At 58.7% G+C, this 21,194-nt stretch overlaps 2 protein-coding genes across 2 annotated transcripts; one reads left to right on the top strand and one right to left on the bottom strand.

The window, feature by feature from the left end:
• Positions 1–8,017: 8,017 nt before the first annotated feature.
• On the top strand, positions 8,018–11,753 carry EDF1 (endothelial differentiation-related factor 1). Its single transcript, XM_012654801.1, has 5 exons — positions 8,018–8,200; positions 9,838–9,889; positions 10,238–10,398; positions 10,764–10,857; positions 11,530–11,753. The coding sequence occupies exons 1-5, from the start codon at positions 8,123–8,125 to the stop codon at positions 11,589–11,591; spliced, it is 447 nt and encodes a 148-aa protein (XP_012510255.1). The 5' UTR covers positions 8,018–8,122; the 3' UTR covers positions 11,592–11,753.
• Positions 11,754–13,144: 1,391 nt separating this feature from the next.
• Positions 13,145–20,774, bottom strand: MAMDC4 (MAM domain containing 4). Its single transcript, XM_012654798.1, has 27 exons — positions 20,729–20,774; positions 19,980–20,087; positions 19,734–19,907; positions 19,522–19,647; positions 19,281–19,411; positions 19,112–19,196; positions 18,842–18,967; positions 18,547–18,684; positions 18,377–18,465; positions 18,123–18,296; positions 17,882–17,966; positions 17,614–17,802; positions 17,438–17,533; positions 17,155–17,304; positions 16,491–16,607; positions 16,266–16,400; positions 16,033–16,169; positions 15,742–15,961; positions 15,533–15,670; positions 15,254–15,372; positions 15,073–15,163; positions 14,813–14,959; positions 14,506–14,640; positions 14,234–14,361; positions 14,045–14,153; positions 13,433–13,611; positions 13,145–13,329 (listed from the first exon to the last, which is right to left on the bottom strand). Exons 1-27 carry the CDS (start codon positions 20,772–20,774, stop codon positions 13,276–13,278), a joined length of 3,426 nt encoding a protein of 1,141 aa, XP_012510252.1. The 3' UTR covers positions 13,145–13,275.
• Positions 20,775–21,194: the final 420 nt, after the last annotated feature.

Genomic DNA, 21,194 nt, shown 5'->3' with positions numbered 1-21,194 from the left:
TGTGCACCACCATGCCCGGCTTATTTGTATCTTTTGTAGAGACGGGTTTGGATGCATTGCCCAGGCTGGTCTCTAACTCCTGGCCTCAAGCAACCCTCCCGTCTTGGCCTCCCAAAGTGCTGGGATTACACCACGATTGACTAAGACTTCTGTTTTTAAAATCTTGGATGGAATGCCATAAGCAGTGAGGTCTGTCTCAACACTAGTAGAAAAGTCAGTAGATTCAAAGTAGGCAGGGTGCTTGCTTCTGCAGCACATATGCTGAAATTGGAACGATACAAAGAAAATTAGCATGGCCCCTGCGCAAAGATGACACGCAAATGCGTGAAGCGTTCCATATTTTATATACGTAACCTAAACATTTGTACCCCTGTAATATGCTGAAATTTGAAAAAATTAAAAAGCAAAGTAGGCAGGAAAAAACTAGCTGAACAGAGAACTCAGGAGACTCTACTTCTTAACTCTGTAGCTGCAGCTTTCTCAAATAATGACCACTCGAGCTCATTGGGTGTGTCAGTTTTCCTTGATATAATTTTGCTCATCAGTTTAAAAATGTACATAAGAATGGGCCACATTAGCCAGTTGGAATCCCAGAAAACCTGGCATACCTGAACGTTTGAGAATTCCATTCTATTCCTTATTAATCTCCCAAGAGCAAAGAAAATCCTATAAATCCTGTCAGGGAATGTCAGTTTAAACCAGTGTTTAAGATCATGGTGACGACCCTACCCTAGTGGCTTTTAATTGGAAATCCTGCACCCACCATTTAGAATGTTAATTTTTGCTCTTGGAAAATGTTCAGAAAAAAGCAAGAGACGAGTTAAACCAAATCAAAAGCAACCAGGATAAGAGTGTTCACTAAAATTTTAAGCAGGCTGGGTGTGGTGGCTCACACCTGTAATCTTAGCAAGGTGGGAGGATCCCTTGAACCCAGGAGTTCCAGACCAGCCTGAGCAATAGCAAGACCCATCTCTATAAGAAATTAAAAAATTAGTGGGGCATCGTGGTGCGCGCCTATAGTCCCAGCTACTCAGGAGGCTGAAACAGGAGGGTCACTTGAGCCCAGGAGTTGGCTGCAGTGAGCTATGTTGACACCACTGCACTCTACCCAGGGTGATAGAGCAAGACCCTGTCTCAAAAAAAATTTTTTTTCTTAACCCAAGTGTGCAGATCAAATGAAAAACTAGGCATACAAACAGAAAAGACATGCCCCACAAACAGGATTTAAATTCTGTGGAAACCAAGGGTACTCAATCTAGAAAGATACTTCTCTTTAAAACAGAAAGAATTTATCAGAAAAGATGAAAAATCTTTTATCATCGCAGGAGAGATGTATAGCCCTTTATTAAGGGATCTTATCCAAACCATGGGGGCCATGGCTTACACCTGTAATCCTAGCACTTCGAGAGGCCAAGGGGGAGGATTGCTTTGCTTGAAGCCAGAAGTTTGAGACCAGCCTGAGCAGGAGCAAGTTCCCATCTCTATAAGAAAAGAAAAAAAAAAAAGAAAAATTAGCCAGCTGTCATGGCATGTGCTTGTAGTCCCACTTACTGATGAGGCTGTGGCAGAAGGATCACTTGAGCCCAGGAGTTTGAGGCTGCAGTGAGCTGTGATGATGCCACTGCACTCCAGCCTGGGCAACATAGCGAGAGACTGTCTCAAAAACAAAAACAAAACAGAACGAAAAAAACCTCTACCAGAAGGAGTGGGGCTCAGCCTGAGAGAAGACTCAGCAGGATAGAAAAGGTGAGCTGTGGGATGTTCGTTTCTCCATCAGCCAGGAAGGACGCGTTGAGGTTGGCATACCCAGGAAGGACAGTAACTACCATGGCTTCCAGCGCTTTGCCGAAACCTCAGATGCGTGGCCTCCTGGCCAGGCGTCTGCAGATTCATATTGTTGGAGCATTCATCGTATCCCTGAGGGTTGCAGCTTTGTATAAGTTTGGTGTGGCTGAACCAAGAAAGAAGGCATATGCAGATTTCTACAGAAATTATGATTCTATGAAAGATTTTGAGGAGATGAGGAAGGCTGGCATCTTTGAGAGCGCAAAGTGATTTTGGAATATAAAAGAATTTCTTTGGGTTGATTTACATAGAAGCTTGTCACTGACCTGTGTTCTTGAGCTATGAATATGTGGGCTGAGGAATAGTTTCTCTTGATAAACCATTAACGATACTGTGAAAAAAAAAAAAAGAAAAGGTGAGCTGTGGAGTGGAGAGCTCAAAGGGCTCAGGTGAGTACTGCACACCAGTTCCAGGAATCCCCGATTCCTTCTAATAGTGATGTTTTTTCAGATCCCACTTCTGACACCATATACAGTCAACCTAAATGACCACCAGAGCGAGGCTCTCTAAAAGGAAAGATACTTGGGAATAGAGCATGGCAATGGGAACATGCACGCCATGGTAAACTATGTGCATATGCAAAGAGGTAAGGAAGACAAAAGTTTTTAAAGGAAAAAAAATGAGGAGATTACTTGTTTTGTAATAATTCTTGGCTACAGACATCAATAACAAGGATGACGCCTGTCTAAGGTTGGACAAGCAGTTGCTGGGCAGGTGGCCCTGCAGAAATATTTTTTGTGTAAAGTTGCAATGGCTTTTGTGCAAGGTTGTGGTGTTTGCAGTCTTGTTATCAGGCTTACAAGTGTGAGAACTCTCTTGTCATGGCCTTCCATGGCACTGTTTGTCAGGGTGTGCTTAGCATCAGTGATTCCATTTTGATTCTGACAGTGTTCGCAGACCAGTACTTGTGGCATGATCGTATTAAGATGCGGGGAGGAGGTGAGGTGATGCTGTGTTTGTGTGTAGGGGTATTCAGTCCCCAGGGAGTACAGTAGTGTTCCAAATAGGAAACCCCAGTGAGAGCAGAGTGTCACGTTAGTATGTGGCGATACACACCAGGAAATTACAACGCAGCTGGAGGAGTTGGGAGCAGTAACCTCTGGGGATTAGGAATGTGGTGGGAGGAGTAATGGGGGTCGATCACTGATTTTTGTTTTAATCCAGACCATCCTGTTTGACTTTTAAAGTCTGTTGATTGTATTAATAAATTTTAAGCTAAAAATTCAATAACAGCTGCATTTTAGTCTGTTGATCCTGACATTGTTGGCTTCCTTGGGGGCTCAGCCCCTTACCGGCTCCCTGTCCACTCTGCCTGTGCTGGCCAGTTCCTACCACGTCCCCTTCCCCAAGTACTGCCTTAGCTCCCGAGTGCCACCCACCCCCCACACTATGCCCAAAGGGCTCTTCCTCAAATGCAGACCTGAGTGGGTCACCTCATGATGGAATCACCCAGAGGTTCCTGCTTTTCAGAATGTGTCTGTCAGGAGGTGGCAGCTCTCATGACACCTCCCGCACTAGAGACTAGGCCCAGGCATCCCCTTCCAGTGTCATCCTCCTGGGCCTCTCGTGCCCCCTAAATGCTCACTCTTGCCTCTCTCCCTGTACTAGTACACTGGATTGAGACTTTCTGTTTATGTGGTCATCTTACTGTCCCCCAGCTCCACAGGGATGGTGCGACCCATCTTCACGTTCCCAATGCCTGTACACTGCCTGGAAAAAACAAGGGCTCCATCAAAGGATGGGCAGACGGAAGGGTAGCATGGTCCTCTCTGGTAATGCATCATGGTGCAGGACGTGAACCTGTTATTATAGTAACATATTGTCCTCCTAACTCTATTTTCCTGTTCCTGGCATTCAGACTTACAAGGATGTCTTTGGATGTTGATAAGGGAAGATCAGGGGTCCCGTCCTTTCAGTGTAACACTCAACTAAGTATCAAAGGCAAATAGGAACCTGAGAAAGCATGATATCAGGTTAATAATCACTTTGAGAACCATGAAGAGGCACGCAGAATACTGCATGGCCCATATCCACTCTATGAACAAATCTGTTTCCCATTTTGTGAAGTGTTGTTTTGGCACTTTCTGCATCAGCTCTGTCAAATGGCATCCTGCTTGAGTCTTTGGAACTGCAGCCTTCTCAGTGGTCAGTTCCAGAAAGAGGGGCTCAGAATGGTGGAGGGGTGGTCAGAGTCAGAATTCTAAACAGTAAGTCCCCTTTAAGAAGCATTTTAGATGACGTTGCAGACCAAGAAACATTTGAGAAGATGAAATTCTGTAAAATCCACTTTTACTCATGACAAAGCATCTAGCACTGGTGTTGCCACTCACCGTAAACAGCTATAAAATCGGATGAAATACGGGAAGTGACTGTTTTCGGCCAGTGGGCAATAGGCAGCGTCAGACTGAGAATCGAGGGAAGGGAAACACATGAGGTTGACCCATGTTCTCTCTGGCTTTCTGCTTGGGAACAATTTTAACCTCGTCACAGAAAGGTGGACACCAGGCAAATGTGGCAGTCCTGCTGGAGTGAGGAGATGGACGTCAGAGTTCAGGGCAGCATTAGCAGCTGGAATTGGCAGAATGGAACAGCAGAGAGAGGGAGCTGCACAGCAGGGTCCAGAAGTCTCTCACGGGTCCTCAGCTGAGCGAGTCACTGCACAGGAGAGGGCAAGACCCTGCGCAATCTGGCATAGAGCAGCTGGTGCAGAATCGGGGAGTGAGGACACCAGCAGCTGACAGCACTGCGGTTGGAAGTCTCCCCTACCCATATCAGAGTCCTCGTTAACACGCCGGTATTCAGCTGAGTCTCCAGAAAAGTTGAGAACAAGGGCCAAGACCTAGATTAAGACCGATTCTGGAGCTGCCCAAACAAGGCTTAAACCAAGTCTCGGCAGGATCAAGGAGCGCCATCAGCATATGCACTGCCTGCCAGAATAAACGCAAAACTCCACAAAGGCAGACACTGTACTCGAGACTCCATACAACGTGACTTCCACGGCGTCCAGCACGGATTTACTGGACGTGCAGAGAAGCAGGAAAACGTGTCCTGTAACCAAGGAGCACAGCAATCAATAGAAAAGACGCCGCGCTGACCCAGATGTTGGATTTAGAAGAAGAAGACTTTAATGCACTGGTTATAAATGTGTTCAAAGACTTAAAACATAGTTTAACTTACAAACAAATGGGGAATCTCAGCAGAGAAGTGGAAGCCACTGGAAAGAATCTAATGGAAATCATATTACTGAAAAGTATAAAAAGTACAGTATCTGAAATGAAGACTTCTCTGGGCTTAACGTACTGGAGATGGTGGATAAAAAGATCAGTAATCCTGAGGAAAGAGCCACAGAAAGTATACAGCCTGAAGGTTGAAGAGAATAAAGACTGAGAAAAAGAACTACGGGACATATCAAGGGGAATTACATGCATTAACTGGAGTCCCAGAAGGAAAAAGAGAGTGGGACAGAAAAATAAAAATATTTAAATACTAGTGAAACTTTGCCAATGTACAAGATCTAAGATCAGTGAACCCAAGCAGGACAGACACAGAGGAAAGTATACCTGGGCACACAACCGGAACACGGAAGATCTTGGAAGTAGCCAGGGGACATGTCACACTACCCGCAAGGGAACAGGGAGGCATTCGCTGATTTCTCACTGGGAACGATGGAAGTCAGAAGGCAACTGGATAACATGTATAAATACTATATGCTTCAAGAGCAGGGTAAAATAGAGACATCTGCAGTTAAATGAAAGATGAAACCATTTATCTACAGCAGACAGTACTACAAAACACTAAGGAAAATTGCTAATTAAGGCTGAAAGGAAATGATGCCAGAGAAACTCAGATTTACAGACGGAAGTGAATAGACATTTTTTTTGTTGTTTTCTAGAAGGCTTTGGGATTTTCTTTTCTCCATGCATGAAGGTAAATGAGTAACTCTGGAAGATGTCTTCTCTTAAACAATGTAGACGGAGGAGTCCTTAGTACAACAGTGGTGTGGCGTCTCCAGTGATACGAACTGCCTGCTGAACCTTCCAGTTGTCCACACCAGCTGCTGTGGCTTCACCTTCCTCTGGGCCCTGAATAAATGGGGAGAATCCCAGAGCCAGGAAAGAATGTGCGTTCACAGGTGACACCAGAGAGGGAATGAGTGGGTGGTGAAGGCAGCCTCACAGAGACACTTGTATCCATCCACGCCCTGGTGGTAGGCAGTGGGAAGGACAGGGCAGCGGGCATCTTTGTGTCGTCAGGCGTGGACTCCTGAGGGCCAGACAGGACGATGGCTGTCCTGGTGGTGGACACCTGCAGAGGACAGTTAGGTTAAGATGTCCCTTCTCCCAGGGGATGCCAACTAGAGCAGGTACACCACGAAGCTGGCTCAACTTCACGTGCAGCTTCTTCCCGAGGCTGGTGCCGGTTATGCTGGCCAAGTAGGACACCTCAGCTGCAATCTGCTACGCCGCTGCCTCTTTCCAGGCAGATCCACCTGCCCCTGGAGTGGCTGCAGGCACTTTTGGCACGTGACTAAAGGGAACTTAAGTTGACGTGCATAGTTAGGGTTTATGGGATACTTTCATGCAGTCCAGTCGTGTACCTGCTGGCTGTCCGGGGACAGGAACATCTTCCAAGGCTGCGAATACTTACCTATACAGTGCACAGACTCCTAGCAGTGCTACAGCGAGCTCAGCCATTTGAAGCCTGGAAACCTTGTTTTACCCAAACCAGTGTCAATACTATTAGATACAGATTTGATCAAACACACCAGAGAGATGTCTGAATCATCTTTCCCTTTTATTCTATGAAACAATTCTGCAAAATTGTGATGAGGCAATCAAAGAGAATGCAGCCAGAAATGGTAAGCAAAAACATTAAAGAGCTACATCAGTTAATTCATGTAATTGTTATTTTTCTGAATATTGTGATGCTTGTCGCATTGATGTTTAAATTTTTTTCTCTTTTTATTCTGTGTTTCAAGCTAAGTCTGCCAGAGACTAAGTTTGTTGTTGTTGTTGTTGTTGAGACAGAGTCTTACTCTGTTGTCCCAGCTAGACTGCCGTGGCCTCAGCCTAGCTCACAGCAACCTCAAACTCCTGGGCTCAAGCGATCCTCCCGCCTCGGCCTCCCGAGTAGCTGGGACTATAGGCATGCGCCATCATGCCCAGCTAATTTTTTTTTCCTATATATTTTTAGTTGTCCAGCTAATTTCTTTCTATTTTTAGTAGAGACGGGGTCTCACTCTTGCTCAGGCTGGTCTAGAACTCCTGACCTTGAGCGATCCACCCGCCTCGGCCTCCCAGAGTGCTGGGATTACAGGCGTGAGCCACCGCGCCCGGCCTGATTACTTTTCTCATTATAAAAAATTATTGTAAAATAACTGTAAATTACAGTATTACAGAATTATTGTAAAATAATATATATGTCCTATACATTATACAAAATATATCATGCAAAAACATTCATTTTTGTAACTAATTTTGTTTTCATAATTTTGCAGTATTTTTCTTAAAGAACGCCCCTCCCTCTGAGTTGTCTGTTTCAGGCCCCACAAAATCTGCACCTGCCTCTGGCCCCAACATTTTTACATCGTATGAGCACAGCTCCTGAGAAACAGAACTTCAAATTGTGCGCAGGGCGGCAAAAGGGCAGAAAACAGGACCTAAGTCGAAGCGCAGGAAAACCTAACAAGCGGCCTCCAGCTGCTGGTCCGGACGGCTTCGCCCACGTGGCCGGGCCGCCGACCGGGAAAGGCAGGCGTGGGCCAGCCCCGAGTCGGGTGCGGCTGCGGCCCCCTTGGCTCGCCCAGAGACCAGAGGGGGGCCGCACAGACCCGCGAGGCCAGGCCTCCGGGCCCAGGCTCCCCAGGCCCACTCTCCTCCCGCGGCCCCCAGTCCGCCCTCCCCCATCTTCCCCCCGCCCCGCACCCTGCGGACCCCCAGTCCGCCCTCCCACCAGGGCGGCCCTCCCCGCCAGCTTTGGCCCCGCCACGCGCCCCCCAGCGGCCGTGACTCTCCCGGCGGCCGGGGCCCCGACGTCACTTTCCGCACGACGCCAGCGCGAGGCCCTGGCGCTTCCTCAGACGAGCCGGGCACGGATTGGTCCTGGGCTGCGGGAAGTGCCCGCCCCCCCGGGTCGCTGGCCAATGGGATCCGGAGGCGGGGCCGCGGCGCAGGCGCCGAAAGCGGGCAGATGACGAGGGGACGTCGCGTCACTGCGCCGGGTCTCGAGCAGCTGCTGCGGAGCCGCCAGAGGGACCGCCGCCCCCTGTCGCTGCGCCATGGCCGAGAGCGACTGGGACACCGTGACGGTGCTGCGCAAGAAGGGCCCCACAGCCGCCCAGGCCAAGTCCAAGCAGGTGCCTCGCCGCGGAGCGGCCGGGCCGGGCGGGGTGGTCGCTGGGCCGGGCCCGGGGCAAGGCTGGGGGCTGGCGGAAGGACGGTGGTCGAGGGGCTGGGGCGGGGCAGGGGGCTGCGGCCCGGGACGGGGAGGGGAGCCCATCAGGGGACGGAGGCAGGGCCGGGGGACTGGGGTTAGGGTACGGGGGCGGGGGCGGGAGTCTCGGAGGAGGAGGTTGCAGGGAACGGGCGGGGTCGGGGGACGGGGTGACGGACAGCGACAAGGGTCAGGCGACTGGGGCGGGCTTAGGGCTTGGGGACCAGTGTGAGGGCGAGGGCCAGAGAACGGGAGAAGAGATGGGGCAGAGGACAGGGCGAGGCTGGACCTGGGACCCGGCTGGGACCAGGCAGGATGGGGTCAGGGAAGGGACTGGGACGGGGCGGCGACTGTTGGTGGAGTCAGGTGCCAGGATGGGGCAGGAGATGGGGCCCAAAGGCGGGGACAGGGATGAGGGCGGGGACTGGGCTGGAGGAGCCAGTGGTGGACAGCAGTTAAGAGGCAGGGTGGGAAACGGGGAGGGCACAGAGCTGGGTGGCCAGAGGGGGTTTGGGGACAGGGAGTGACTGGTCCCTGGTTTGGGACCCCTGGTTTGGGGTGGCCTAGAGACTCCGTGTGCGGATGGATCCTGCTCCCCCCAGTTGCAGGGGTAGAAGGGCATGGTCTGAGCACTGTTCACGTGGAGGGAGTTGCTAGTGTGGCTGACCCACCCGCAGGTCAGTTGTGACTCAGATGTAATGTGGGGAGTGCCATTCAGTCACTGCCCCTGCCTGGTTTGTACCCTCAGGATGGCACCGAGTGCCAGTCAGGCCAGGACAAGCTGGGGTCCTGGGAGTTCTGGTGTCGGACAGGTATTGACTTGCTGTGGGCTTACCAGTTGCATGGTCAAAACCAAATCCACTTGCCCTTTTCTTTTAAAGGAAACTTAATAGCCCCGAGTTAGGAGTCATGTGAACAATTTTATAGAAAGCATCTTTGAACATATCACACTTAGAATGTCCTGCAAGTTGCGCCTCTGAACTGTTACAAGCATTAGCAAACATATTAATATTAAGTGACTATAGATCAAACAGCATCATTGTCATTGGCAGTGCTTCCAGGGGGAATGCAGGTTTCCATGAGATGTGTTATTTCTGTTTTATCAGGAGCCAGATTCAGGAAGGAAGGCCACGCTAGGCCAACATTTAGCGTTCCTTCCTGCTTCTGCAGGAGAGTCTAGCAGAGAAGTCAGTGTGTTTCAAATATGATTTCTGGAAAGAATCCGTTAATGCTTGCCAGTAATCGGGTTACCTGGGAGGACAGCTTGAGGCCAGGAGTTAAAGACCAGCCAGGGCAACATAGCAAGGCCTGTCTTTCTCAACAGCAAATGAAGTGATCTGTTTGTCTTTTTTAGCAGCAGTTTATTGTGAGTTTCCAGGATATTTGATTTAGAGGATTTTGTATAACGAGCTTGGGTTATTAAACTCAGCATTGTGTATCAGTTCTTCAAAACCACTAGTCATTAGCAACATGCGAATTGGCTAATAGCAGCCTGAATTTGTATATGCTAGACACTGCCAAAGCTACCTTTGATCAAAAAAACATTTTCTAATTTTCTAGGCCATCTTAGCGGCTCAGAGACGAGGAGAAGATGTGGAGACTTCCAAGAAATGTAGGTACCCATGTTTCCACTGGGGACACGCGTCAGGACTCAAGGACTGTGCACCACTGACGCCAGCTAGGAAGTGTCTAGGGTTTTCTCAGAGCACCTCTGGTTGGCGTGAGGGCAGCAGGGACTGTTGTCTTGTACCCGCTTCCCATAACTAAGAGAAAACTCTGGAATTCCAGGCTTGTAGGGCTGGATTTTGGGCAGAATTGGGGTCCCTGGGGACAAGGGCAAACTGACAGCCCCGAAGTCACCAGGTGGTGGAGCCCATCCTCTGGGTCTGGTTACCATTCTGGAAATGGTTCTTCCTTGGGTTAATTCTGGACCCGCTCCTCTGTTCTCGCCTCACTCCAGGGGCTGCCGGCCAGAACAAACAGCACTCGATCACCAAGAACACAGCCAAGCTGGACCGGGAGACGGAGGAGCTGCACCATGACAGGGTGACCCTGGAAGTGGGCAAAGTCATCCAGCAGGGTCGTCAGAGCAAGGGGCTCACACAGAAGGACCTGGCCACGGTGAGGCGCGACAGCTCTCCCTTCTCCCAGGACTGTGGTACAGGCAGGCGGTGGCTGGCGTGCAGCCAGCACCGGGAGGGTGGGCTCTGCCACCTGTGACTTTGGTGGCTTCAGTTTGCTCTTGCCCCCAGGGGCCCCCAGGCCTTGGGAAGCCAGGTCAGACCAGCTGTCACTTCCTCACAGGAGACACGGCTGCATGCAGGTGCAGGCTCCCCAGCCTCTGAGAGCTGCGCTCTGTCCAGGCTGGTGGAGCGGTGGCCGAGGCCCGTGCTCTCCTGGAAGGTGGCTGCCCCGTGGGTGTCTCACTTCAGTTTTCCGACATGTCCTTACTGAACTGATGTGTATCAAGCACATCTTCTCTTTAGAAAATCAACGAAAAGCCACAAGTGATCGCAGACTATGAGAGTGGACGGGCCATTCCCAATAACCAGGTTCTGGGCAAAATCGAGAGAGCCATTGGTGAGTGTCCGTCTTGGCAGGGCGGCCGCCCCTCTCCTGGGTGGGGCTGGTGAGCACAGGGCTCGGGAGGGCTGACGGGGCCCCGGGGGCGCCCTGTTCTCTGAAGCCGCTGGGATTCTGCCCGACAGCTGTGCTGCTCCAGGCGGTGTGGGCTGTTGGGACGATGGCGCGGACTCCGGAGTGGTATCTCAGCCCCTCCCGGGTGCACATTCCCTCCGCCCCACGCTGCTGGACAGCCTGGCCTGGGAACAGCACGTCAGCGGCCCTGCCTTGGCTGCTCTGCCCACACGCCACATTCTGCTGTCTCGCACCCCTTGGTGTGAGCGTGGGCGGAAGGCGGTGCCCCCAGGGGACTCCTGCCCTAGTCCTCCTGGGAAGAGGTGTTCATTCTCTGCCGCCTAAGATGGTCCGACTCACCCTCTTTTCACAATTAGATATGAAACTGGGTGTGTTGGGTGCTGAAAGCCCTGTGGGGGGTGACAGTGGTGCCCCCCCTCCTCCCTCCCTGGGCAGATGTGGGGGCAGCTTGACACCCAGAGGGAGCTGGTGCTCAGGGTGGATGGGCTGCTGCTGCCCCTCAGCGCAGCTGGGCAGGGACACCCTGGCGCTGCCCTGTCCCTCGACGTTGCGGAGGGGAGCAGCGATGGTCAGTGGGCCAACGGCTCATTTCAGGCCTCAAGCTCCGGGGGAAGGACATTGGAAAGCCCATCGAGAAGGGGCCCAGGGCGAAGTGAGCACAAAGCCTCGAAATCAGCGTGTTCCGGCTGATCTCGTCTGGCTGGTTCCCCTCGACCGCCAGCACCGACGTGCGCCTCCTCGAGTGGCTGAGCGGAGCACGGGGTCAGGCTTGCAGGCCCCTCCCCAACCTGCTGTCAAACTAAGAAAACCTTGCAAAGTACTTGCTTTTCCTGACTGTTTTTTCTCCTTCCCTCGTCCCTCGGATGGAGGCGCAGAGCGCGGCCTTCCTCGCCCAGGGGTGTATGCCTGGGAGCCATTGTCAGAAGCCTGGGGGCTGAGGGGTGGGTGCTGGGGACCACCTTGCACGCAGGATGGAACTGAGGGTGTCACCGGATGCTGCTTCTCTAATGCAGCTTTTAAAGAGAAGCTGGTAAAGTTTGTGCTCTGCCTGGTCTGCACCTGGCATGCTGGACCACAGCTGTGGGGGTAGAGGGTTCGTCTCATGATGGGCCCTGTAGGGTCCCCAGGGGGTTCTGCGGGTCGTTCTTTCTCTGCAGGGTCGTCACCTCTGCACCCATCTGCTGGGATATTCAGCCTCACGTTTGCTGAACACGCGGGACATCGTCCAGCTGAACCGACTGCTGCCCCCGCCCCCGCCCCCTGGGGCTGAGTCCCTGGGACAGGCAGGAGCCCAGCAGCTGCTGAGGGTGCTGTGCCCACCAGGACAGTGATGGCTCCTTGGGACAGATGGGTGTCTGTGAGGCTGGGCAGAGCCCTCCTGTGGGCAGGAAGGGACCACCTGGCTGTGCAGGTGTGTCACCACTCTCCCTAAGGACAGCCTCCCAAAGCAAGGCCTCTCAGGCCTCAACACCTGAGTCCTTGCAGCAGAGCGTGTGGGAGTTGCCCGCGTGGAGGAGCAGGCTTCAGGCACTAGCCCCGGGGCCAGAGATCTCGGCCCACGGTGTCCTCTGTCAGTGCCCCAGACTAGTTCGCGCACCTTCAGAGAGTCACCTTCTCTCCTAGGTGTGGAGGCCAAGCGAGGCCAGGGCTCAGCCTGCATGGCTGTGACCTGCTCAGGGGCCTCGGGCACAAAGGAACCTCAGCACAGTGACCTGCAGCCAGGATGGCTACGACCTTCACATGGACGGCGGGCAGTGGGGGCAGTGCCACGAGGGTAGACAATGGACGTGGGGTCCCTTACCAGGGATGGGGGATGGTGGACACGGGGTCCTTTACTGGGGACGCAGCAGGACATTCCTCCTCCCACCAGGCCAGCTCTGTGTTGCCACACTCAGGTTTTGTCTCCCACCTGTCCCTGCACCGTGGTTGGTTTCGTTCCCGTTCTCAGTGCAGAGCCCCAGCAAGGTGGGCCCGTCCGGCCTGGGCATTGGCTTCTCGGTTGTCCTGTGGGAGAGTGTCCCTTGTCTGCTTCCTGAGCTGCCTCAAGCAAGGAGGTGCCCCAGAGAAATTCTCTTGGGTCTGTGTCAGGTCTGGGAGTCCTTGGAGGCCCACTGTCCTGCTGGCTGGCGACGTGTCGGTGCACTGACCTCATCCCGAATGCTCAGGCTGCCGTCTCGGGGCACGGTGTTTATTTAGGGGGCAGCAGAGTGAAGGGACAGGGCAAGGGGTGCAGAGGCTCAGCGTGTCCTGAGACCCACAGGCTGGCCAGCAGAGGGGTGGGTGACCAGTCCCTGCCAGGGTCTGACTGAGGGGCGGGTGCTTATGTGAGGAGCCAGGGCCTCATCTGGTGGTCTGTGGGTCACTGGTGACAGACTCCGGGAGGGTGACGCAATCCTAGGAGACAGGACTCGTGCTAGGAGGCAGGGGCTGGGCTGCAGCAGTGCCGGGTTCCTCCCTGCGGGCTCCTGCCACCTGTCCCCACCCAAGGGGCTCCTACTGCATTGAAGAGGACGTTGTCAAAGCTGGGTGTCGCAGCCTCCCTGTCACTCCAGAAGGGGCAGCCTCCCCTCTTCCGGAGCCAGCGCCGGCCCCCGAGTCCCAGCAGCATCAAGAGCATGAGGAGAAGGAGGGCACCACCAACCGTGGCCGGCACGGCCACTGGTATGGCCATGTGTCCTGTGGGTGGTGGGGACAAATGAACCCTGGGACTTGAGCCCTCCACAGTGGCCCCACATCTCCGCTGGGGCTGCCTGGTCCCCTCGGCGCTTGTGGGTTCCCAGGGTTCACCCCTTTAAAAGGGAGTGCGTGTCAGCTGTGTCAACGTCAGGCTGCAGGATGAGGCTGTCTGCAGACTGGGGTCGTGGCCCCAGGCAAGACAAGACGCCCCTTCCTCACCGATCGACAGCAGCCACTCACTGCCCCAGGCGTGGGCATGGTAGGCCCAGAAGTAGGTGCCCCAGGGGCCAGAGGGGCAGAGCGGGGAGGCCCAGGGCCTGCTCTTGGTGGCTCCCCTGGCTTCCTGGGCTGGGTCAGGGCACTGGCAGCTGAAGCAGAGCAGGCTGTCTGACCTGGGCCCTCCTGAGCGCCCCAGCGGCAGCCCTGTGCTCACCCTGGCTGGGCGCAGGCTGCTGGCAACGCTGCCCAGCCAGGTACTCAATGTCGTCCAGGGCGATGGGCCCCAGGGCAGGCTGGCCACTCAGCGTGGCCTCGAACACAACCTGCAGGGAAGGGGAGGCCGTGAGGGGACCCAGGGGAGATGGAGGCCCTGAGGTCCCTTGGCCAGGGCAGCCAGCCTCACCTGGAACTCCTCGGCGCTGGCCACCTCCACCTGGGCCTCCAGCCACTGGTGCCGCCGGTGCCCACCCTGGCCCCACACGGCCAGCTGGCCCTGCGCACTGGCCAGCAGCACCCTCAGCTCCCCCTTGTCTGAGAGCAGGACCGGGCGGGTCAGGCCTTGGGTGCCTGGAGGGCACCTGCATGCCTGACCAGGTGCAAGGGGGCCACCCCCAACCGCTGCCCCAGACCCTGGCTCCGCCCACTGCCCGGGCCCCCCCGGCCAGCCGCACTCACAGAAGTGCTCGGGAAAGCCCATGTGGTACCAGAAGCGGAGGCAGGAAGCCTGGGTGGCTGGCAGAGGCTCACTGCGCAGCCAGGCCGCCTGGCCCCCTGGGCCCAGCACACCGGTTTCGAAGAAGGCAAAGTGGCCTGGGAACGAGAGAGTGAGGTGCCCAGCGGGCGGGGTGAGGCCAGCCCCTTGCCCCGAGGGGGCCCCTCCTGGCTGGCCTGCCCCAGGGTGGGCAGTGGGCGGCGGAATGGCTGTGTGTGGCCTCAGGGCCCACCTTCCCCAGCTCAGCCCCTGGATCCAGCATGTGCGTACCTGCCTCCGTGCCCAGGGTGTGGTCCGCGGCGGGGTGCGGGTAGCGGGAAGGTGTAGCGCCGCCGCTCCAGTCCCAGCTGTACCTGCCTAGGCCGGGCCAGGCCAGGTGGCTCCAGCCACACAGGCCAGACTCAAAGTCGCAGAAACCTGCAAGGAACCGGCTGGTGACTGGCGCTGCCCAAGCCCTGGCAGCACTGCCAGGGAGGAGCCAGGTCAGGGCGAGATCTGCTGCAGCCCACAGGCCCCGGCAGGGCTCCCACCTGGCGGGGGGCAGGGCCCATCCTGCAGGAACAGGTCATCCAGGGCCACATAAGAGGCCTCCACACCTGCGGCCACGGCCTCAAACACCACCTGGTGGGGCAAGGCGGGGCATTCTCAGCCCGGTCTGGGCAGCCTTCAGGGGGTGAGGGGGAAGGGGTGCCGCAGGGCCCAGGCACTCACCCTCCAGGCCCACCTGGCCTGCACGTCCACGCTGCCCAGGCGCCAGGCAGCCCCTCCGCGGGCGCGGATGCTGAGCACTGGGTGCCGCCCGCCCTCCTCCACGTGGACCCGCAGGGTGCCTGCCGTGCCGAGGCCAGCCCAGGTCAGCAGCAGTGGGGCAGGAATGCCCACACGGCCTCAGCCCGATCCCCCGGGGCTCCCCAGCCTGTCACCAGGCAAGGGGCCTTTGAGGACACCAGGCCGAGCCTCCCTGAGCCCTGGGAATGTGGACGACCTCACCTGGGCTGCGCAGGCTCAGGTGGTACCAGAAGGTCAGGCAGGTGGGCTGGGCCAGGGGCCTGTACTCCTCTGAGGTCAGTGAGGCCACCTGGCCCCGGGGCAGCGCGTTCGGGCTCAAGTCCACCATCATGTAGTGTCCTAGGGGTGCCAGTGTCAGCCTGCCAGCCCCTGGCTGGCTCCCCTGCCCCGTCCCTGCGGGGCTCCTGTACCTCGAGCTGTTTCCGTGGTGTGGTCTGTCTGGGGGCCCCAGGCGGCGTGGCCCGAGGCGTTGGTCTGGCGCTTCCACAGGCCCTGGCCCCCGGTGGAGAAGCCACAGGCTGAGTCCTCGAAGGAGCAGCGCCTGGGGGCCCAGCAGGGGCCAGGCCGCACGGCCACGTCGTCCAGGGCCATGGAACCGTGGTATCCATCCCGGAGGCCCTCGAACAGCAGCTGGGGGCGGAAGGTGTCAGCTGGCAAGGGGCCCTGCCCCGCGCCCCTGCCCCTGGGGCTCCAGGCCTCACTTGGTAGCGGGTGCGGGAGCTGGGCTGGTGGTGGAGGGTGGCCCAGGCCTCCTGCCAGCGGTTGCCGTGGGTGCCTGACCGCGACCACAGGAGCGTGTCCTCCTCCCCTTCCCGTCTCATGGCCAGACGCAGTGTCCCTAAAGGGAGGCAGGGTTTGAGGGGACCAGCCCCAACTCCTGACCCTCCCCAGGCCTCAGCGGGCACCAGGCAGGGGGCCCCAGCCCCCCACTCACCAATCTGGGGCCCGTGGAGTTGGTACCAGAAGCTGAGGCATTCCACAGGGGCTGCCGGCACCTGGGGCCTGGAGAGCAGGTGGGCGCCACAGCCCCGAGCTGGGGGGTCTGTGGGGTCCAGGAGCATGAAGTGGCCTGTAGGGGACATGGGTGACTGTGGAGATGCCCCAGGTCCGAAAGCACTCCTGGGTCTGAGCGGCCCTGGGCCTGGGGCTGCCACCCTACCTTGGCCGGTGGTGTGGTCATAACCTGGGCCATGAGTCTGGACCCGGTGCCAGTGTGCATCCGTGAGGTGGCCTGGGTACCAGCTGCACGTGTCCCGCTCAAAGTTGCAGGAGACCTCTGGGGGAGCAGCTGTGTCAGCAAGCCCAGCCGCCGCCCGCCCCCCGCCCTCCCAAGCCCTGAGAAGGTGCAGGCTCAAGGGGTCCCTCGAGGCATCCGGGAGCCCCCCTAGTGGGGCAGGAGGGACCTCTGTCTCTCTCGGTGGTCGCCATGGGGCTGCAGTTCCTCAAGGTCACGTTGTCCACCCCAGCCCCCTGCTGGCCAGGGCCATCCAAGTCCACCAGACCCATGAGCTCCAGCTGTGTGGGGGGAATGAGGAAGAGGACTGTTAAGCCAGGGCTGGCTCCGGCAGACTCCCCATCCGGGCTGCCCTCCTTACCCGGAACGGCCGGCGGCGTGCCCCCAGAAGGGTCTTGTCCACCTTCCAGCCCCCGGCGGTGCTGCCTGGGGCCTGCCACACAAGCTCCCGGGAGCTGCCGGCTTCCACGACCAGCGCTAGGAAGCCTGGCCGAGGGGGTCACCATGGGTCGCCGTGGGTCGGCCAGCCTTGGACCCTCCCGCGTCAGGGAGCCCCAGGGGGCTGGGCGGGGAGTGGGGGTGGCCGTACCTCGGGGCTGGCTCTGGAAGTAGTAGGCCAGGTGGAGTTCGCAGCCGGGACCAGAGGGGCCCAGGGCAGGGCTGAGGGCCCGGGCCTCAGGCCTCAGCTGCCCCCAGGCCCTCTGCAGAGACAGGAAGCGTCCTAGGGGTGGTGCGGGCGCTCAGAGCCCTGATTCCTGCCAGGGCAACCTCTGTCCCTCAGGGCTCTGACCCAGAGGTCTCCCTAGTGAAGTGGCAGAGCCCAGATCCCTCCCTCCAGGTATGCCGCGGCCGGTGGGTGCTGGCTGACTCACCTACAGCAGCCTCTTGGGCAGAGAGCTGCCACTGCAGCGGCCCCACACTGGCATCCTCCCAGCCCCCAGCTGTGGGGGACTCGAAGTCCGTGGTTCCTGGAACAGCAGCTGGCGCTCAGCGGCCAGGACCCCAGCCCGCCCCAGCACCCCGCCCTCCCGGCCGCACTGGCCCTTACCGCAGTCCTGCTCGTCCTCGGCCCCCGCGCACTGCTGCTGGAAGTCACACAGCTGCTCCGGGGGCACGCACAGGTCCCCACAGGAGAGATGCCCTGGATCGCAGAAATTCTGGGGCCGCAGGCTGGATGGTGGGGTCTCAGGGGCTGGGGCCTGGGGTGCGGGAGGCAGCACCTGCGGGGCGGCTGGCTCTGCAGGGCAGAACCGGGTCAGCGGGCGCAGCGACAGAGCTTTGTGGGCAGAGCAGGCCAGGGGCTCAGGCAGGCTCACCCGGGACGGGTTTGCAGCCGTCAGTCAGGATGAGGTCGTCCAGGGCCATGACGCCTCCTGGGCCTGTCTGCCCAGTCAGGAGGATCTGAGGGCAGAGGGGGTTCAGGGGGTACCCCAGCACCCATCTGTCCCCCGGGGGGCCTGCTGCCCCAAACCCTCTTCCGTCCACACACAGCTGGTGTTTTGTGGGCTCCCTGGACCCCACCCTCCTCCTGTCCTCAGTACGCCCGGTCAGCCTCACCTGGAAGGGGTGGGCGCTCTGGATGTCAACCCGGTCTCGGATCCAGGCAGCCCCCAGCTCCCCGCAGTGTCTCCGCAGCAGGACAGTGGCTGGGGGGACGCCGGGCTGGAGCGTCTGCAGGAACAGCTGGAGGCAGCTGGCCTCAGACCCATGCAGGAAACGGTAGAAGACCAGCTGGGGGGGACAGTTGCTGGTCAGGGGGCCACGAACCGGGCAGCCAGGATGGGAGACCTGGAGCGCCCCACCTATCTCACCGAGCAGTTGTCGGGGCCGGAGGCCTGGAACTTGGGGCTGAAGAGGACAGCGGGGTTGCCAGGCTCAGCCAGGGAGACCAGAAAGGCACCTGGGGAGAGGGCAGGCGTGGGCCAGGGCCGACGGGCAGCGGCCAGGTGCAGGGGCAGGGCCGGGTCCTCCGTGGCCTCACCCTTTGCACTGTTCCGGCTGTGGTCTCGTTGCGGCCAAGCAGGGTGCTCGGGACTGCCCGCGCTGTGGTTCCTGGCCCAGCCCTCCGAGTGGTTCCACGGGCCCAGGCCTGTCTCAAAGTCAGTGGCCATGTGGTGGCCTAGGGTGGGAGGCGAGGCTGTTCAGGCCACCCAGCAGGGCCTCCGCAGCTGATGGCCCAGCTCAGGAGGACACTGGCTGCCACACCCCAGAAGGACCACGTACAGTACACCCTATGGGACGAGCCCTTGCCGAGAGACCAGGTCTCCCTGTCTCACCGCAGGTGAGTGGGTCCTCGTCAGACAGGTCCCCACAGTTGTCCTCTCCGTCACACAGCTCGTGGGACTCTATGCAGGCCTTATTCTGGCAGTGGTGGTGCCCCAGGGGGCAGCTGGCCTGGGGCGCTAGAGTGCGGGAGGGTTAGCCTTTCAGCCTGGCCCAAGACCCCTGGCACTGGGGACGAGGCCCAAGCGGGTCTGGGCAAGGGTGGCAGGCGGGCCCCATGAGCCCATAGCCCTCCTGGGTGGGTCGGTGGCATGAGGCCTTACTGGGCAGCCCACAGCCCCAGAACTCCAGGTCATCCAAGGCCACAGCGCCCCTGTGGGTGGCATTCCGGGTGGCGGAGAAGGTCACCTGAAGAGAGCAGGGGTCCTCAGGACCCGTGTTGGGGCCCAGCCCCCTACTCCCCTCCCTACCCCACCCAGACCCCCAGCTCACTCGGAAGTCCCCTTGGATGCGGCCGGTGGTCACCGCCAGCTCCTGCCAGCCAGGGCCCCAGGGTCCTGAGCTCCGCCACAGGGTCAGCGTCTCCGCGCCGTGAGTCAGCTGCAGCCGCAGCTCAGCCGCATCTGTGCCATGCGGGGCCCTGGGCAGCTGCAGCCCCGCCCCTCCCTGCCACGCCCTCCCACGCCCTCCCCCTGGGCACCCCACCCGTGGGTCCTGGGGGGCCCGGCCACACCTCCAGAGGACGAGTGGTACCACAGCCTCAGCTCACAGGTGGGGGCCGCCTCGCGCAGGACAGGGGAGCGCAGGACCGCGGTGGATGCCTCCTTCCCTTGGTGCGTCCCGACAGCCAAATACCAGCCTGGCCCAGGGTGAGAGGTCAGGACATGGGGTGGGAAGCTGGGGGTGGCGGGACAGGGTGCACGTGGAGACTGGCCCCAGCCTCACCCAGGTCAGTGCCCAGCGTGTGGTCTGAGCGAGGCCCAGGACCCTCCAAGGCGGCCCCTGCGCGGTCTCGGAGCCAGCTGTAGCCTGAGGTGCTGATGTCCCGCCAGCCACAGGGGTCGTGCTCAAAGTCACAGGTGAAGGGTGTGCCCAGGGCGGGTGAGGCCCCGTGGTGACCTGGGAGAGTGGGTGGTCAGGGGTGCCGCCCTGAGCGCTGGTCCTGCCCGCGCCTGTCTGGCCCCCGCTCACCGCACTGGGTCTCGTCCGAGCAGTCGCTGCAGTCACACACGAAGTTGCACTCGGCCTCGCTGGGGCTCCTGCAGTGGTTGGGGACCCAGGCCCAGCCTGGGAACCCTGCTGCTGGCACAGCGACAGCCGGGTGGCCTGGAGGCGGGTGACCACCCATCCCCCTTGGCCCTGGACTGTCCAGTTTTAGCCCTCGAAGTTCCATGTCCAACCCAGGACACTTGGCACCCTACTTTGGGACTCAGGCCCAGGAGATAGGACAGGGAGGGCCTTGGGACCCACAGAGAGCAGCCGTCCTGGCTCCGTGTCAGGACAGAGCAGGTGCATCCCCAGGTTCCCCCCTAGAGGCTGCATGTCAGGATGGGGGGAAGGATGTGGGCAGCCCTGGGGAAGGGAACGGGAGCCCACGGTGCCAGCAAGGAGCTGGAGGGGCTGCCAGGACAGTGCCCCAAAAGGATGCGTCGAGGTGGGGGCCCAGGCTTCCGCCACTCCACCCAGTCCAAGGGTGGCAGGCAGCCGCTGGGAAGGTGGGCCCCTCGTCTTGGGCCAGGGAGAGAATTCTTGCCCCCTCCCTAGCTAGGCCATCCCCAGGACCACATGGCTCGTCCTGGGTACCCCCATACCCCCTTCACAGGTCTCTCAGGGCAGTGCCTTGCACCCCTCCTGCCCCAGTGTCTATCAACACCACCCAGACAGCAGGCTCAGAACCCAGAGCCCCCACCCTGCCACAGCGGCGGGACCAGACAACTCACCCACAAGCAGGACCAGGCTGGGCAGGAGGTGGCCGGGCAGACTCATGGTCAGGCCTGAGGGAGCGAGGCCAGGGGTTGCAAGGCTGGGCAGCCTGCTGGGGTCTTTGTCCAGTTATTAGCCTGCGGTGGCCCCACAGGCTGACTCTGCTTTAACCGGAGGGTTTCAGCCCCTTCCGAAGCTGCGGCCCCTTGGCCAGCCCCACCCAGTGCTGACGGTGCTGCGCGTCTGGCTGTAAACGCACCCCAGGAGGGGGCCCCTGGCCCAGGGTCGGCTCCCACCTGCCTGGTTCCTGCAGACTGAAGGTCAGACCCCAGCCGTCACGCCCACCTGCCATGCCCTGCCCGGTGGAGGCTCCCACTGGAACAGAGAGGGGCCCAGGCACCCCTGGAAAGGACTCTCCGTGGTGGCGTAGGGGTGGCAGCGCCACCAGGGCTTCTCTCACTGTGCTCCTGGCCCCAGCCCGGT

This window comes from Propithecus coquereli, unplaced genomic scaffold, assembly GCF_000956105.1.
Source record: "Propithecus coquereli isolate 6110/MARCELLA unplaced genomic scaffold, Pcoq_1.0 Scaffold449, whole genome shotgun sequence".
NCBI lineage: Eukaryota > Metazoa > Chordata > Mammalia > Primates > Indriidae > Propithecus > Propithecus coquereli.
This window is presented reverse-complemented; position numbering and strand designations above follow the sequence as displayed.

Excerpts from the sequence above, each read along its gene's own strand:
- EDF1 (XM_012654801.1), top strand. The coding sequence starts at position 8,123 with ATGGCCGAGAGCGACTGGGACACCGTGACGGTGCTGCGCAAGAAGGGC. Across the intron at positions 10,399-10,763 it reads CACAGAAGGACCTGGCCACG|AAAATCAACGAAAAGCCACA; the intron begins GTGAGGCGCGAC and ends TCTTCTCTTTAG. Across the intron at positions 10,858-11,529 it reads CAAAATCGAGAGAGCCATTG|GCCTCAAGCTCCGGGGGAAG; the intron begins GTGAGTGTCCGT and ends GGCTCATTTCAG.
- MAMDC4 (XM_012654798.1), bottom strand. The coding sequence starts at position 20,774 with ATGAGTCTGCCCGGCCACCTCCTGCCCAGCCTGGTCCTGCTTGTGG. Across the intron at positions 17,534-17,613 it reads CGAGGACGAGCAGGACTGCG|GAACCACGGACTTCGAGTCC; the intron begins GTAAGGGCCAGT and ends CTGCTGTTCCAG. Across the intron at positions 14,641-14,812 it reads CACCCTGGGCACGGAGGCAG|GCCACTTTGCCTTCTTCGAA; the intron begins GTACGCACATGC and ends TCTCGTTCCCAG.